The 17,713-nt window shown below is 36.7% G+C and overlaps 1 protein-coding gene across 3 annotated transcripts; it reads right to left on the bottom strand.

Moving 5' to 3' along the window:
- Positions 1-8,895: 8,895 nt before the first annotated feature.
- Gel (Gelsolin) lies at positions 8,896-17,664 on the bottom strand. 3 transcript variants are annotated; one of them, XM_017137196.3, is made up of 8 exons: positions 17,537-17,664; positions 13,615-13,877; positions 12,749-12,941; positions 11,776-11,850; positions 11,275-11,470; positions 9,509-11,220; positions 9,319-9,444; positions 8,896-9,061 (listed from the first exon to the last, which is right to left on the bottom strand). In XM_017137196.3, exons 2-8 carry the CDS (start codon positions 13,653-13,655, stop codon positions 9,002-9,004), a joined length of 2,403 nt encoding a protein of 800 aa, XP_016992685.2. In that variant the 5' UTR covers positions 13,656-13,877; positions 17,537-17,664; the 3' UTR covers positions 8,896-9,001. The 3 variants fall into 3 exon arrangements, with proteins under 3 accessions (XP_016992685.2, XP_016992686.2, XP_016992687.2); XM_017137197.3 differs by having other exon boundaries at positions 17,533-17,642; XM_017137198.3 differs by lacking the exon at positions 17,537-17,664 and having other exon boundaries at positions 13,483-13,620.
- Between the last annotated feature and the right edge of the window lie 49 nt (positions 17,665-17,713).

Below are 17,713 nucleotides of genomic sequence, written 5' to 3'. Positions count from 1 at the left end.
AGTGGAAAAATCCGAACTTTAAAAATCCACCATAAATCCGGTTTTCCATGGATTTGGTCCATATCCGGCTTGTTTTATTCGGTAGGATCTAAACTTTAAGTTTGTACCCATTATAATTTTCCAACGGATTTATTTCGAGTTTTTACGATATATACAGCCGACTTACAGTCGACCTAAAAACACATTTTTCATCTTTGTCGAGCTTCTGCGCTGCCATTACTTATCTAATCATATTGATCAGTATGGCAAAGTTAAACTCTGATCTATTGACTTTAAAATAAAACTAAAACTGGCCCAATCGAGTGGATATCTGCCGAGATATAAGAAGAAATTCGAAAAAAGGCAGAAATTTAACATTTCGAACTTTAAAAAATCTTAAAAAAAAAACTGTGCCATCGAAAAAAAAATTAACGCTATTTTCGTGGTCTAGAGGTCCAACACTAACTGAATTTGCCATCAATTGCTGGGGAGCATTTCGGCTGTAAACTAGTGTTATCGACATAATCTACTTTTGAAAATATAATTAATAATTTATGTTTTACATTAACAGTTTTTATTTTATACGTTTAATTTTACTAAAAGCAATTTTTCTAAGGAGTCGCTCGAAAGGTTTGTTCTTATTTCTGTTAATACTAATTTAAGCGCAGAAAATGACCTTTCCACGCTTACTTGCATTGTTGGAACGCAGTGAACAACCATAGCCAGTAGATACAAGTTTGGGTAAAAGAATTTTTTTTTTGCCAGAACACCATAATATCGGTTTTTGGTTATACCCTGCAGGAAAAATGCGAACTAGTCTGAAAAACAACTAGTTAAATAACTAATATAAAGCAACCGGAATTTGTCTGAATGCATTTGGACTACACAGGGTCTAGAAAATTTGTGCTAGTCGAAAAAATGATTAATACAAAACTAGTAAAAAAGAAACTGGTCTCGGACTAGTACCTTTCTGACAAAAAAAACCTTAAAAATATTTAATTGGTAGAACAAATACATGTTAGGGTCTAGTTAAAAGGCAACTGGAATTTAACTGGTTGCAAATGAAACACATATGATCCAAAAATATAGCCTAGGGTGTAAATGTCTTGGGAAATTTAACACTAAACAAATCAAACACTTGAGGTCCTCGGTTCAATCCCCGGTCTCTGTACATTTTTTTTTGCTTTTTGTTTGGTAGGTGATGCTTTAGTTTTATTTTAAACTTTGTTTAATCTGTCCGAGGCAATATATTTGTGAAAAATCACTGTTTTTGAATTATGTCACACTAAAATTCATAAACCTTGTTAGGGCATTACAAAATGTGATGCGTGTATGGCTCAATCAGTTAGTGTGTCTACAAATCCAAAGGTCCCGGGTTCAAGTCCTAGAGAGGGCAACTTGCCTCAAAAAAAGTATGTTTGATTTAATTCCATTTAATTATCATTTACTGTATTTGATTACATAATAATTATCAGAAATTCTCTAAGGACCGCGCCAATTGATTGGATACTAAATTAGGAGAGCGCCAAGTTAGGCATCGTCAAGTACTAGTGAAATTCAATCACTTGATGGTTTAGAGATTTATTTTTAGTTTTTTCGTGAAAATATTTTTTTGAGTGTAGTTTAACAGCTGTAACTATAAATTGGTTAACAGTAACTAGTGCAAAACTAGTAGCAAATGGACTAGTTGTTTCCGACGACAAGCATATGAAAAATGGACCACTTCGTTACAAGGAAATGGACATAACTTTAACTAGTTAACCTTCTTGACCCAACTAGTATATAAATAGTCCAAAACTGATTCCGTTTCCTGCAGGGTAGGTATCAATTTCACTACACACAAAAAAAAACTATATAAAATCAACTATTTAATAGTGAAAACTGCCCCAACCCATAAAAAATAGAAAATGCCCCAAAAAATAGTAGATTTTTGTTTTTTTAAATTTATGTTTTTAATTTTTTTTATTTTTAATTTAATTTGTTATATTAATTTATATGGAAGTTATTTATAGACACTTACATTTCACAGATACTTAAACTTACAAATCAGGTTTTTTGCCTCCGCTGGGAATCGAACCGGGGCCGCAACCATCAGAGTCAAGCACTCTAACCACTAGGCCACAGAAGAATGCTTTTTGTAGAGGAAAATCTATAGACTTGAAATCAACATTTAACAAAAAAAAAAAAAGAAAAATATCATCTGCAAAAGCGGGATTTGAACTCACGACCCAGAGATTATGAGTCGAATAGTCCAACCCCCTAAGTCCAGAAAAATAGTTCACATACAATTTATAATCGTATTTTTAAAACCACAAAATATATGAAGGAAAAAAGTAGTTGTGTTACGATATTAATTGTGGTGTTACTATTTAATTCCCCAAAAATAAAACAACAAAATACACGCAAACAAATAAAATAGTTTTGCTACGATATTAATTGAGACGTTACTATTAATTTGCCAAATGAATAAAACAACAAAATACATGCAAATTTCGTAAATAGGTTTTCTACTATTTTAATTGTTGAATACTATTCAATGACCCAAAAAATAAAACAAAAAAATACATATATTACGTTATCACCTAGGGGGGGAGGGGGTCAACCAAATAATTACTCCAACTTTTTTTTGTATGAAGAAATTATTACGTGGGGGTAGGGGGTCAAAAATCGCCAAAATTGTGATTACGTAATATAAGGACAGCCCCCTAGCATCCATTTCATCATCCGAGTTTTCAGCGTTCGAGTCAACTTCAATTAAATTAAGGAACTTGTCAATAGGGTTTCGGAATTTGAGGAACTCCTCGACGATGCCGGGAGAAACCTCCCTCGGAACCTTTTCACCATTATCCTATTTAAGAATTTATTTTTTTATTCAATACGCAAACCTACACTCAGAAAAAAATCGCCCTGAATTTTAGAAAATCGCCATACTTTGAAAATCGTCTTAAAATTTAGACAAAATTTTCAGAAATATTTTTCTAACAAATAAGAAAAATTTACCCTCATTAGATTAACTCGTCTCGTCATCCACTTTTAGAAAAATGTTCTATTTTTTAGAAATTTTTTTTTGAAGCTCAGAAAAAATTGCCTTACATCAGCGGTCGGCAGCGGCCTATTAAGTGAGCATAGGGTTATGTTCTGCCCACCCGCTGCTCGCTCACGTATACTGTAGAACAGCGGTCTGCACACACACTCTGATGATCTGCCCAGTGCAATTTACTCATACAAATATTAAACAAAATGTTTAAGTACGTACATCGTTTAGAAACATAAGTTGCGAAACGGGAATCAACAACATACACCGTCGGAGGGGAGTAATCGGCATAGTTCCCGATTCATCGATTTTTATTTTCTTCTTTTTATTCAACTCGGAATCTAAGAAAATTTTTTTTGTTTTTTAGAAACTTTTTAACGCGCTATTTGTGTACGAGTAAAAAAACCGCGAGTTCTTAAGAAGAAGAGGATCTGATTGTGTTGATACCATGGCTTGCAAGGTTCGGTCAACCTTTTCGAAGTGAAAAAACCTGTCACAAAAAACCCTATGACAACTGGGAGTGAGCTAACCCCTTAAAAGGGATTTTGCTTATTAGATGTTACGCTCAGTGCAAAACCCTTTTTTTCAGAGTTATTTCGGTTTCGGTTTCTACTGACTACTTTGCTCGGTCTGTTAAGGAAAACGGTCTTTTGTGAATGTATGAGTGTGTATGTGTGACCTGTTCAGTAATGCTTCAGTCGTAACATTGCTTTTTGATTATTAAAATTCAAAAGGGTAAGGAAAAATACGTAATGTGTACTTCCTAGAGCTGAATCTGTAAGATTAGCCCATTTACCATTAAATTCCAATATTCTACATATTTTAAATAATTTACGATTCCAAAACTCCACTTTTGGCATATCTTTCTTATGTAGTAATTAATAACCAAATCCACGTAAGGGGCTGTCCATATATTACGTAATCACCTAGGGGGGGGGAGGGGGTCATTGAAGTGATTATGTTTGATTACATGGGGAGGGGGGGGTCTTGTACAATGATTACGTAATCATTTTATATTAATTTCTTTATTTAAAGAATTTATTTAAAAACTTTTTTCCTTTAATTATATCTACAAACTAGGGACCAAAAATAAGTGTTATTGTAAATTTTTCATACAAAAAAATCACGCATTGTAGTTTACAAATCCGTAATGATTTTTATTTTTTGATTTTTATAATAAAACTCAAAAAATAACTGTTATTTTTTGATTTTTATGAATAACAGTTATTCCCTTGACATTTTTGAAAAAATGAAATAATTAAAAAAAAACATGATTCCCGTGCTTTATATAACTTACTAAAAATTTGTTAAAAAAGGCAACCGTGCATATTTTATACCTATATTTTTTTTAAATTTATTTTACCCACAAAATCGCCATAAATCAAGTTTGAGTTTTATTTTTGATCACGACGAATAACTGTTATTTGCCAACTTTTATTATAAAACTCAAAAAATAACAGTTATTCCTTGAGTTTTACTTTACAAATCAGAAAATAACTGTTAAAGTGTGATTTTTAAAATAAAACTTATAACAGTTACGGTCCCTGCTACAAACTTAAATAGGAAAGCAGAGAAAAAATTTTTGTAGTGGCTGGGCGGCGAAAAAAAGAATGTTTAGTGGTTCAATCACACGAAGGACGCGAAGACCTGGAATGGCTTGACGAAGAGTATGTTGGGGATAATATCAGCGTAGACGAACCGAATGTGTCATACCAAACTTCATTTATAAACAATATTAAAGATTGGGTTGCATCTCCGTTTGAATCCACAGATTAAAACAAACAAAATTTTATTCTGGGGATTACGTAATCATTGGGGGGGGGGGGTTGTTTATTGAATGATTACGTTTGATCACCAGGGGGGGGAGGGGGTCAAAAATCACCAAAAACGTGATTACGTAATATATGGACAGCCCCTAATAAGAAGCGAATCTTATAAGCTGCAAGAAAAATTAGAGCTTTTTAACAGGTTAAACCTCCTTTAGCAGTTTCAAATTTTGTTTATGTAGCTTTAAATCAATTCCTAACTATTTAAGAATATCTTCACAACATTATTTGGTTTTATTCAAAATATTTCGAAAGATTTGAAGGAACGCGCGATCCATTTTGTAGCAATAGGCTTGGTTGGTATACTTTGAGCCATTTTTTATCTTAAGACTTATGGTACACTCATAAAAAAAAATCGAAGAATTTCCTTAAAATCTAGAAAATTCTTTCTTGAATTTTTGCCAAAGGCGACCTCACCTTTGTTTCAAGAAAGGGTTTTTTAGAAAGCCACCATAAAAACAAGAAAAAATATTTCTTAAAACAAGAAAGGCGATTCTTGTTTCAAAGGTGGTTTGTTTCTTGTTTTAAGAAATTAAATTTCTTGTTTCAAGAAAGGGTTTTTTAGAAAGGCACCTTTTAAACAAGAAAAATTCTTTCTTGTACAAATTTCCTTTCAAGAAATTGTATTTCTTGATTTAAGAAATTTTATTTCTTGAAAGGAAGTTTTATATTAACACTGAAACCCTTAAAAATAAAATGTAACTTGGTTTTTTCTTTTGCATATTATATTTATTTACATTTAAAACATATAACACTTAACATTTAAACATTTTTAAATAACACATTTTTGACTCAAGAAAACATTATTATTACCCAAGGTCTGTTGAACTTCATATGACCTAAGGTGATCCATTTTCTTCGCCTTTCCTCATCTATAAAAAAAGAGTTATTGGGATATCAATGATTTGTTTTTAGATAAACAACTTTTTTGAAATAATGTAATGTTAATAATAGCCAAAATACAAACACGTTGGACAGACGACCGAGAGAGAGGAGCAAGACAGGTAGAAAATGAAGGGTTGAAAATCGAATTTCAGAGAGAGAGAGGCACTGGAGAGACACGTACATACATACATATATATTTACATACAGTCCTTTGCGCGAAGGGAGACCGAATGTAAGCAGGGCAGATCGTGTCAGTTTTAAGAAGGAGAAGAGAGAAACGTCGCGACGCGTAGGTCAAGCGAGCGAGAGAGAGGAGCAGAATGTGAAAGGGTTGAAAATCGGGTTTCAGATCGGGTGAGCCGCGTACATGCATACATAAGTATGTCAAACAAATACAACATATTTTTCTTACCTTAGAAGGTTTTAACACAAAATTACAAACAAATTATTTCGCTGATGCAACTGCAGGTATTTTCACTCTGAAAAATAAATAAAATGCGAGTAATAAGATAAAGTTATTATAGAACTGTACACCCACAAATTTATGTACAAATGTATGTATGTACGTAGCTCTTAGCTAAAAAACAATTCACCTAAATTGGTATACGCTTGGTAAAGAGATTTGAAATGTATCCTTTAATTACATACATACAATTGTACGCCCGCTATACAAAAAATTATATACATATTTACATACCTTTGAATATTCGGAAAAAGGCTTCACGTTCATCACTCACGAATTTCTTTTATAACTGACGCTCGGGGGATCAGAGAAGTCGGTAGCCGGGTAGTAGTCGGGCCGAGTAGGCCCTTCGTCCCACTTCGTTTTTCTTGTCGTTAACATTCGGCAGCCGAAGAAAGTCAATGGCTACTTTCCTATATTCTAGGGTCATTTCATTCATATATTCAAAGGTGATTTTGTCCTTAAATACGTACAAAAATGTTTTGGCTGCGACGGCAAAACAAACATATGAGATTTTCATTTTTCTATTTTTAAGAAAAATTCTTTCTTGAATTTTTTCCATCAAGAAAGGTTTTCTGTATTCAAAGGACAATTTTCTAATAACAAGAAATTTTTTTTCTATTTTCAAAGGTATTTTTTTCTATTCAATGGCGAGATTTCCAAAATTTAGAAATTAATTTTTATGAGTGTAGTTCTCATTTATTCTTATGGTATAGCTCATTTGAAAGGTAATTCGTTTCTTTATGGCATTTCTTATTAAAGATAGTTCCTTATATAGTCAATAAATATATTGAAGCAAACAAAAAAATAGCACCTTACCTAAATTCAGAATACAATTTTATATATGTACATTTATATGTACATTGTACAATGCAATTTTATAATTGTCTTGATTTCCTATGTAAAATTTATGCACATATCACAGCAGGCCTATACTTTTTCCTTTCGAGAGAAAACCCATTTTTTTGACTTTTATTTAACAGTAGTCTTTCAGAAACCCTTTTAGGTGACTGTTAACTTAAAAGGGTCTCACCGAGTGGTTATTGAAAGACCGATTGCTTTGTTCGGTTGAGCCGAACGGTCGGACCGAAACCGACAAGCAAAACTAAAAAAGGGTTCCGCTCAGAGAGAGAGTTTGTGAGCAACATTTTTTTCGGTTTTGTCGAGATTAAACTGCCTTAGGAAAATCGGTTGACAGTTATTTGCAAGCTCTGGTTGATACTTTCTCTACTTAGCTATGTATATTCTATGGCGCTTAAAAAGTTTAATGGTATAGTTCTTTTTTCTAGGATTTTTCATTGACCATGATTTTTTTGTCACAAAAAAAATAAATAATGATTATTCACGGTCCCTGGTTTATCTGATTAACGGGTTTTTGATAGTCGAAGCGATCGATTGTTATACCCGTTACTCGTAAAGTAAAAGGGAATATTGTATTCGTGCAAAAGTATGTAACAGGGAGAAGGAAGCGTTTCCGACCCTATCAAGTACATACAGGGGTGGTCAAAAGTATTTTCACAAATGTTAATGTTAACTGTACTTATATTTTGAACTTATAATATAAACTTTTGGCACCTATAGAAAGAGCACTTCAATTCCGTTTAAATGACACAAAAATTTTCTTAACCCATTAAGACCCCTTTGAAAAGTGATCAAATTTTGCGAAAGTCAAATTTTCATCTTTTTTCCTGGGGCTTAAAACATAAATGTTTTGATGCAAAGTTGTTCCGCAATCTAAATTAATAATAACTGCAAAAAAAAAATTTTCAAAATATTTTTCCTTGTATTTTTTATGATTTTTTGAATGGAAACCTCTCAGTAAAATTTTGTATGAAAAGGAAGAAAAAGCGGCAAAAATAGCTATTTTCAAAAAATCATAAAATACAAGGAAAAATATTTTGAAATTTTTTTTTTTGCAGTTATTATTTATTTTGATTGGGGAACAACTTTGCATGAAAACATTTTCGTTTTAAGCCCCAGAGAAAAAGTTGAAAATTTGACTTTCAAAAAAAATTGTATAATTTGCCCACTTTTCCAAGAGTGCTTAATGGGTTAAGAAAATTTTTGTGTCATTTAAACGGAATTGAAGTGCTCTTTCCAAAGGTGCCAAAATGTTTATATTATAAGTTCAAAATATGAGTACAGTTAACATTCAAATTTGTGAAAATACTTTTGACTAGGGTTGTATATTCTTGATCAGGGTCAATAGCCGAGTCGATATAGCCAAGTCCGTCTGTCCGTCTGTCTGTCCTACTGTCTGTCCGTCTTTCCGTCTGTCTGTCTGTCCGTATGAACGCTGAGATCTCGGAAACTACAAAAGCTAGAAGGTTGAGATTTCCCACACATATTCTTGGGCTTCTTACGCAGCGCAAGTTTATTTTAGCCGAGAGCCACGCCCGCTCTAACGCCCACAATCGCCCACTAACGATTTTAAAATGTGTCTGGCGCCCATACCTTTAAGATTTCCGAGAAGTATAAATGCAATTTTGTTGTGTATATTTATACCTATCAAAGTGCAAAAGACATTTTTCATATCGGATCATAAATTAAAAAGATATGCGCAATCAAAAAAAGGTTATATATCCATCTCCCTCACACTCCCTTTAGCCGAGTAACGGGTATTAGATAGTCGGGACACCAACCCGACTATAGCGTTCTCTCTTGTTTTTTATTGCGAATGTGAAGTTTTATAAGATAGTAATTGAAACTATTTTGTAAAGTTAGATTTATTATAAAGTTACATAAAATACACATTTTAAAAAGGCAAAAACAAAAACATATTTGGTTATTTTTCTGAAAATTAAATCAGTGCACTTAGACTTCATTGTTGGCATCATTAACATTTCGTCTTATGTCTTCATAGGAGGGCAGGTTCTGCAGATTATACAAAAAATATTGTAAACATTTTTTAATACATATTAGCTTTATCACCGAATCCACTTCAGAAAGTTTACATATGTAAGGTATGTAAGTTAAATGTACATATTAGTAGTTAACTTACGGATCGTGTGGGAGACAGTTTTTAGTATTTTTAATGACGTGACTTAAACTGTGTTATTTTTAAAGAACAATAAAGCAATATTTGTCGAAAAGCAACAAGTAATTTAACGAAGACTAGCGCAATGACCTACCTTCCAGTAATGGTCGTCCCAGTCCGGGAACATGCGCTTAAAAACGTTTGGCTCCTTGCCCTGGGGGACGCGGATGATGCTAACTGTGTCAAAGGAGCGAGCAGTGGGTTCCAATAAGATATACCGCTGTAAATTAAGAAAGAATGTGGAATAAGAAGCGGAACAGAGTGGGAGGTGTGTGAAAGATAACCTTAGCCATGTCTAGAATCTTCTGATTTTCCTCCTCAGAGGCGCCAGACCCGACCCACAGGTAGATCTCGTCCCCAGCATCCAGCAGCATGATGTCATCGGAGTCCAAGTCCTCCTGCTCGTACTTAGCCACTTCCTCAACCCGCACAAGTCCGGCAGAGCTCACTCGACAATGGAAGAGGCGCGACTCCAGCAGCGGAGCTCCGAGGTCGCCCAAGCTGCGATCGTACTGGCCCTCGCCGTTTAACTCATCCCAGAACTCTTCAGGCTCCGCACCCTCTTCCACCTGCTCAATCTCGACGTCCTCCCAGTAGATCGAGAAGCGATCAAGGGCCGCTTTTTTCTCAAAGACAGATGCACCTAAGCCGTTCCAAATGTAGATCTTGTGGGACTTGCCGGAAAGGAGGGCGAACGCGTCACCCGAGGCTAAGGATGAACTGTCGGCGGGTACCTCGCTGGCATGGATGTCGCTTTCGACGGTGCCCCGTATGCGGAACAGCTGCGCCGTCACCGGCAGGGCGGTGTATGATGTTAACAACTTTCCCTTGAAGATCTTGTAGAAGTGGCGCGGCTCATGATCCTGATTTGCCAACACAAGAAGTCCTACCTTGGAGCGTGCTACAGCTAGACCCTCGTTGAATGCGCGCTCCTCAACGGCGGCGGGGGCTTTTAATCCCTGCCACACATATGTGACCGAGCCTGTGTCTCCGTTGTTGGCCTCGTAGTTGTAAGTGAGAACATATGAACCGAATCCGAGAAGGGGAAGGCCTTCCTCAAAGGAAACGGTGTTGACCTGGATCTCATCAGAACCAGGCTTTGCAACGTACTGTGTGATGGTTTCAATGCTGTTCTGACCATGATCCGGCATAAAGCCGAAGGCACGACCGCCGCTTTTCTTAAGCTGAGTCATAACAGCGTCGATTTCGTCAACATCAAGAGATTCATCAGAACCGATGTCCAAGGCCGACCTAATGAGGCGAGTATGCGCCATTCCGACATCACGCCAAGTGGCAAAGTACTGCTTAAATGGTGCAGACTCGGCGCCCTCTACAATGCGGTGAATTTGGGTCCAGGCCGGATATTTCTTGCTGCGCAGGAACTCCTGTGCCTTGGACATAGCGTCCGTCTTTTCTTTCTGTGTGGCACCCTTTCCCACCCACACGAAGATGCCAGACCCGGTGTCCAGGATAAAGCATTCGCGAGTGTCCAGCATAGCCTGAGTGAGTGGTTTTTGGCTAATTGCGTCCACCTGGAGCTTGCCACTACCGTCGCTAACCTTGTAAAGGGAAACTGCTGCAGCGTCCGTCCTCTCAAACGCGCCGTCCTCGTCGGCGGTAGACTCCTCGGGCACCTGGTCAGCAGAACCCGATCCGAGTACGTCAAAGAACTGCTGCTTGTCGGAATCAGTGCTGAAATCGTCGATGATCTGCACACGGGCTCGTCCGTTGTGATCCTGGTCCCTGATCTGGTTCGCAGCACTGATGGCCTTCAGCTTCTCCACGCGCTTTGCCTGGGAGCCCACGAAGACATATATATCGCTCCCAGCATCCAAAATAAAGCAGTCGCCCTTGTTCATTGACGACACCGATAGGTTCACCTGTCGGACGCGCACGTTGCGCTTTCCTTTTACCTGGAAGAGTCGCTTTTCCCCCTGGGCATTGGTCTGCACGTGTTTGAAGCCTGTACCGACGCCGCCCTGCTCGTAGCGAATGCCTGCAACAATGTTAGTTTATAACGGGTTCACTAATTCGATGTGACTACTTCTACCGTTCTTGAAGTAGCCGAGGAACAACTGGGACTCGTGGTCCTGCACTTCCCGATGTTGGACAGGACCACCATTTAGCAAGTCATCCAACTGGACGGTAAGAATAGCTGCTGCTCCTGCCTCATCGGTAGAGGTCTCTGATCCCAGCCAAAAGTGAACATCCCAGGACAGTTTCTTGTCTTTTTGACTTTCAATTGTCTAAAATTAAAATACGCATTTTGAAATTTTCGTTTTATTACATCGATGGGAAGCACATTTGAGACCTAAAAGCCCCACAGCAGATCAAATATAATGGACGGAAGTTATAATTCTTAAATGAAAATTGTTCATTCGGTCTCAAAAATAGATTTTTTTAAAGTTTTGTATGGAAAATTTAATTTCTGTCACATTTTTTTTGACCTGTAAAGAACTTTTTAGAAATAAATGTGTATTTCCAAAAACTATTGTTGTAATGGGGAGCCGAGGAAGAACGCTTATATATTATATGTTCCATGTATACTTACATTAAGAACTATAAACGAATCCCCAGTGTAGAATTTGCCATAGTTATTTTTTGGATAGACAACGGGCTCGAAATTCTGGAAAGAGTCAAACACAAAACGATAGGGAATATTTAATCGACGACTTTTACTCTAAACATTTTCTGCAGAACACGCATGACGTTATAAGCAAACAAGAGAGAACGCTATAGTCGGGTTGGTGTCCCGACTATCTAATACCCGTCACTCGGCTAAAGGGAGTGCGAGGGAGATGGATATATAACATTTTTTTGATTCGATAGGTATAAAAACACAAATTTGCATTTAACCTTCTCGGAAATCTTTAAAGGTGTGGGCGTCAGACACTTTTTAAAATTGTTAGTGGGCGATAGTGGGCGTTAGAGGGGGCTTGGCTCTTGGCTGAAATAAACTTGCGCTGCGTAGGAAGCCCAAGAATATGTGTGGAAAATCTCAGCGTTCATACGGACGGACGGACGGACAGACGGACATGGCTATATCGACTCGGCTATTGACCCTGATCAAGAATATATGTACTGTATAGAATCGGAAACGCTTCCTTCTCCCTGTTACATACTTTTGCACGAATTCAATATACCCCTTTACTCTACGAGTAACGGGTATAGAAAGATTCCAATTCAATTTCAATTCGAACCTAATAAATTTCGACCATGTCCGAGTTAATTAACAAAATGTAAACATTTTTCGTATAGACCAGAGAAAAATAATATATTTAAGAACATATGGCAGCCACACAGCGATGTTTCAGTGAATAAAAGGAAATATCTGCTGAGCTGACGGCACGAGCCACTATGCCACCCCCGCTTTTTTTCTCCCCAGCCCTCTGGGCGCCACTGCATAAGCAGCGCATTCGTGCGTGGGCTGCGAACTCTTTCCAAGCGATGCTAGCAAGCGCCATCTATTTATACGCTTCTTCGAACTCGGACAGACTGAAATTAAACCCCAAAATATGACTCACCTCTATGCGCCAGATCTCCAGGCCAGGAGTGCGGCCGGCGTTGGCAAATGCCGGATTCATGACGCGTCTGCCGGGCTGCTTGCTGCTCTGGGCGCTGGGCTGAATCTGGCCGGTTTGCACGGGGAAAGCAGGACGGGCGTTGAGGGTTCCGGCCGAGCAGAAACTGGACGAGAGAGCTACCAACACAAACAGGCTGGAACAGACAAGCAAATAGTCAGTCTTTGCTTACTTGATATTCAATTATTAATTAATCTTGGATACTATACAGTGTGTACAGTGAAAGTCTGTCATCGAAAGAATGTACTGTCTTTTTTAGGTAATAAATAATTAAATATGTATGTATGTAAGTATATAGAATACTCATACTGAAGATCTCTTTTAAACTTATTACTACAGACTTTTGGTTGAAATAAATTTCGGTACTTCGATCGATGTAAGTTTCAACGATATTATTATAAGCGTATATTCTTACTTGACAGTTTACAAGTAGGAAAAACTGGAGAATTTATAATTTAATTTCTAATGGTAAAAATATTCCTATCACACAGAGCTTTGCTCTCTTTAATAAAGCTAATTAAACCTAAAGCGAACATTCGCCTGTGCTAATGTGATTCATGCCCATAAAAGGTCATAAAATAATAGACACACCAAAATTGTCACATGCGTTGAATGCGAACCCTGGAAATGTTACGGTCGCCTGCTGACTCATTCCATAGCACTTTTTACGCACTTACTCTACTTCAAATTAATTCTGTTGCAAACTGGCCTGAGCTATGTATTTAAAATGCACTTGTTGAGTGTGGTGAATCCTTGAACGTTTATCTCTATCGGAGCGTTCTGGACAGCGAACTGTTCACTTGCATTACCTAGAGATGACTGCCATGTCGGCGGCGCCTGGCGTAGCCATTTCACGTTTCTCCTCTTTCTTGGTCGGTGGCCGAGGGCGGGGAGGAGATCCCCGGGAGCTTTGTTTATTGTTGCGATAAATATAACAAGTTGCTTATAGCGTATACGCCCGATGTGTTCGAGTATACGTTATTATTTGTTTGCCTTTGTTTTTATCGACGCGTTTGTTTGCAGCTCAAACAGAGACGATTGTTCCTGCTGATTCCAGCTGAGAGTGTGTAGACTGTAATTAAGAGAATCATCAAGTTAGCAAAAGAGTTAAGAAGTAAAGACGATTAAATATGTATGTTTTGTATGTATGTATGTCAAGCGATGTTTACACTCTGATGAATAATAGCTCTCAAGAGCGCCCATTTGATGTACAGCCACCAAATAAACAAAGTCAAACTCTCCCAAACGTGTTTAAGCTACACTTCCTAATGGTTGTTTATTTTATGGATAACGCACTTATATTATGAAAACTGAATTTTAGTTCTACAGTTCATATCGATAGTTTGGTGCGTACTAAAATGTGTTCCTTTCTATAACCCCCATTTTGTATGATATCATATTCGTATCTACAGTTTTATGTTTGATCAGAGCACGCATGTTTTCGCATATTGTCATAAAGGTAATTTGTTTTGCGAGTTGGCTCGCCTGGGATGATATCACGATTGCTTGTGTCAAGCGTCAATCCCGTTTAGCCTTTCCCTGCAAGTGGGTCAAACCCCAAATAACACGAGAACGGAAGCTAGCTTCGGCAAACCGAGGTTTTAATACCCTTGCAAATTTCATATATGTAAATTTTACTATAATAGCATAAATAGCAATAGAAAGTAGGCGTTTTGATTTTTGACAATGTAAAAACAACATTTTAAGGGCCGGTTTCTCGAGTGCCGGCTAAAATTTCTCGAACAGATAAAGTCCCTGCTAAGGCATTTTGGCTTTCTCGAGCACCAATGTGAGAGCTAACTTTGACAGGGACTCGGAGTCCCTGTTAAGCGTTTTCGGCTCGATAGAATGACAGCTGATTTCCCAAAGCCAACTATGAAGATGAAACGAAATCACAGCTGACTTTTCCTTTGAATCATGCCATTTTTTGCCCTTCACAGCACAATTCTGTGCGTTAACAGCACTCTGTAATTGTTTCTCGTTCAGATAAATTAAAGCAGTCGAGAAAGCGGATTTGCTTTTACGAACAGTTTATCTGGTATTTAAGTTTTTCGAACAGATAGCTATCAGGGACTTTGACAGGGACTCGAGAAACCGGCCCTAAGTAGGCATATCTGCAAGGGTATATACACTTCGGCTGGCCGAAGTTAACTGCCTTTCTTGTTTTTACAATGTCAAAGATCAAAACGCCTACTTTCTACAAAGTTACAATGGTTTTTCTATTATTTTTTTGATTATTCCTATGAGAGCCATAAGATATAGTGGTCCGATCCGGCTCGTTCCGACATATGTACCCTGCAATAGAAAGAAGACTTTTGGGAAAGTTTCATCGCGATAGCTTTAAAACTGAGGGACTAGTTCGCATAGAAACGGACAGACGGACAGACGAACGCTGAATATGCATAATGTATAACAACGAAAGACTGCTTTGTTTTTTATTGTTTTATTAAATTATGCAGAAAGTAATGGAGGTCCCATGACGAAACTTTCAGAAGCCAACAAGAATTATGTATAGAACATAATGCTATTTTTTTTTATAAAGATTAAAAATGCCGATTTGCAGAAAACCGCGAATGAAATATTTTTTTTTAAGTTTGTAACGTATTTTGCATTGGAACCATTATGGCTGTTATTTTCGTCTTAAAGCTTGGCAAAAATAATAATTTTAGATTATTTTTATTTATTTTTTACCCCACGTAATTTAAAATTATAAATGAATTAAACAAAAAAATAGAATCGCCATATCTTCGCTTCTGTCAAATGGATTTTTTTTTAAACTTTTTTAAAAATCCTTTTTAAATGGTGTGATAGTATCATAAAAATTAGATATCGTTTTGAGACCATGAAGAAAATCTCGATACGTTTTACAAAGAATCACTCATAAGTAAAATATCATCATGATATTTGAGGCGCGCGGATGAACCAGGGCTGACGATATTTTAAATTATAAACATTTCTTGCTAACTTAAACTGAGTTTTCTCAGAAGAGGGCAGGCTAATTTTTTCAGAATTTGTAATTAACTATCTAAACCTTAAAAAAAAAAATTAAACGGCGATCTAGGGTGTAACACTATTTTACGTCCAAGAATATATAAAAAAACCCCAACTTTTTTGGACCACTTTTAAAAAATTAAAAAAAAAATAGTAATTATGCACTTAAAATTTGTATTTTTTTAATATTCTAAGAATTGGTTGCTCTTAAAATTTCAATCGATTTCTGTGAAACCCCCGTTAATAAAAATATATATACTTATCGGGTCGGGTCGTTCTTCACTGCGTTACAAACTTCTGAGCAAAATTGTAATACCTTCTGCTAGGGTATACAAAGAAAACCAGCTTTTTTTCTACATTAGTGACAAAGAACAGATTTATGTATTACCGTATAATACCTCATGCATTAAGTATGCACATGGACATTTCAAAGCTTTTGTTTTTTTCGCAGGTAGCCTTATGAATATGAACTACGCACAAATATGAAGACTCTTATGTATTATTTAAAAGATGGCAGCTACATAGCTCATCCATCACAATTAATAATGAGTTTGAAACCTGTGAACAAAGAGGATTCCGTGTATCTAAATTATTATTAGTATTATAAAATGTGCGGCTATAAAGTAAAATTTACAGGCGAACTTAAATTTAGCTATAGCTATGGGGCCTTAATCTAAGAGCTTGTAGAGAAATGTAATAAACTGGGTTTTACTAAATTAAGCTACCGAATAGAAAACAAACAAGAGAGAACGCTATAGTCGGGTGCCCCGACAATCAGATACCCGTTACTCAGCTAAATGGAGTGCGAGGGAGATGAAGACATAAAACTTTGAACGGGCTTTACTTTTTACCGAATGGTCCGATTTGAAAATTTTTTTTCTACATTTCGAAAGCTATTGATAAACATAAAGAAACAGCATTTTTACTTTTCCGAAATCTTTAAAGGTGTGGGCGCCAGACGCCTTTTAAAATCGTTTAGGGCGATTGCGGCCGTTAGAGGGGGCGTGGCGCTCGGCTGAAACAAACTTGCGCTGCGTAGGAAGTCCAAGAATATGTGTGGGTAATCCCAACTTTCTAGCTTTTGTAGTTTCCGAGATCTCAGCGTTTATACAGACAAACAAACGGACGGAGACACAGACGGACAGACAGACATGGCTATATCGACCGCAGAATGGAAAATATAATATATATACTCTAAGGGTCGGAAATGCTTCCTTCTAGTTGTTACATACTTTTGCATGAATACAATATACCCTTTTACTCTACGAGTAACGGATAAAAAATGTATACTTAATTTCATTCTTCAGTAAAGAGGGACGATCTTAGGAATTGTAACTAAATAATTGACTGTTCCACAGATTTGCTGTATATTTATTTGTTTATATGTATTTAGCAAGTTCCGTACCTTGTTTTCCATTAAAATCATTGGTTTCGACCTCAGTTCCATTTATATTTTTCACAATAATTGATAAGACAAATCAGCATCTAATTTAACAAAATGAGCTCAGCAAAATGATAACTGAAGATTTTGTTCTCTATTCATGATTGCACTTGTTTTTATGTAATCAGCCCTTACTTATATTAATTTTGCTTGTTTATTTTCACATTTTTTTTTACTATTTACATGCTTTAAATTACAGTGTTACACAAATGTTTTAAAACATTAGTACATAACTGGCTGACCCTATCTATAACATATGCATTGTGACAAAATACTAATATTTAAGGGGACGCACTTACTTGTGTTCCTATGTATGTGATCAGCGCGATTTCGGACGAACCCGGTCCGATTGATTGTTTGAAACAAACTGCGAGCAACAGACGGAAAGTGGTCTGTCCCAGACACTAAACGAAAGTCAAAGCTTGTCTTCGCTTTTATAACACTTTGCTCAAGCCTGAATTGCTCTCACGAGTGGA

This window comes from Drosophila takahashii, chromosome 3R (genome assembly GCF_030179915.1).
Source record: "Drosophila takahashii strain IR98-3 E-12201 chromosome 3R, DtakHiC1v2, whole genome shotgun sequence".
NCBI lineage: Eukaryota > Metazoa > Arthropoda > Insecta > Diptera > Drosophilidae > Drosophila > Drosophila takahashii.
The sequence above is the reverse complement of the archived record's forward strand: the minus strand, read 5'-3'. Positions and strand labels throughout refer to the sequence as shown.

Excerpts from the sequence above, each read along its gene's own strand:
- Gel (XM_017137196.3), bottom strand. The coding sequence starts at position 13,655 with ATGGCTACGCCAGGCGCCGCCGACATGGCAGTCATCTCTAG. Across the intron at positions 11,471-11,775 it reads ATTCGTTTATAGTTCTTAAT|ACAATTGAAAGTCAAAAAGA; the intron begins GTAAGTATACAT and ends TTTTAATTTTAG. Across the intron at positions 9,445-9,508 it reads AGATTCTAGACATGGCTAAG|CGGTATATCTTATTGGAACC; the intron begins GTTATCTTTCAC and ends CTTAATTTACAG.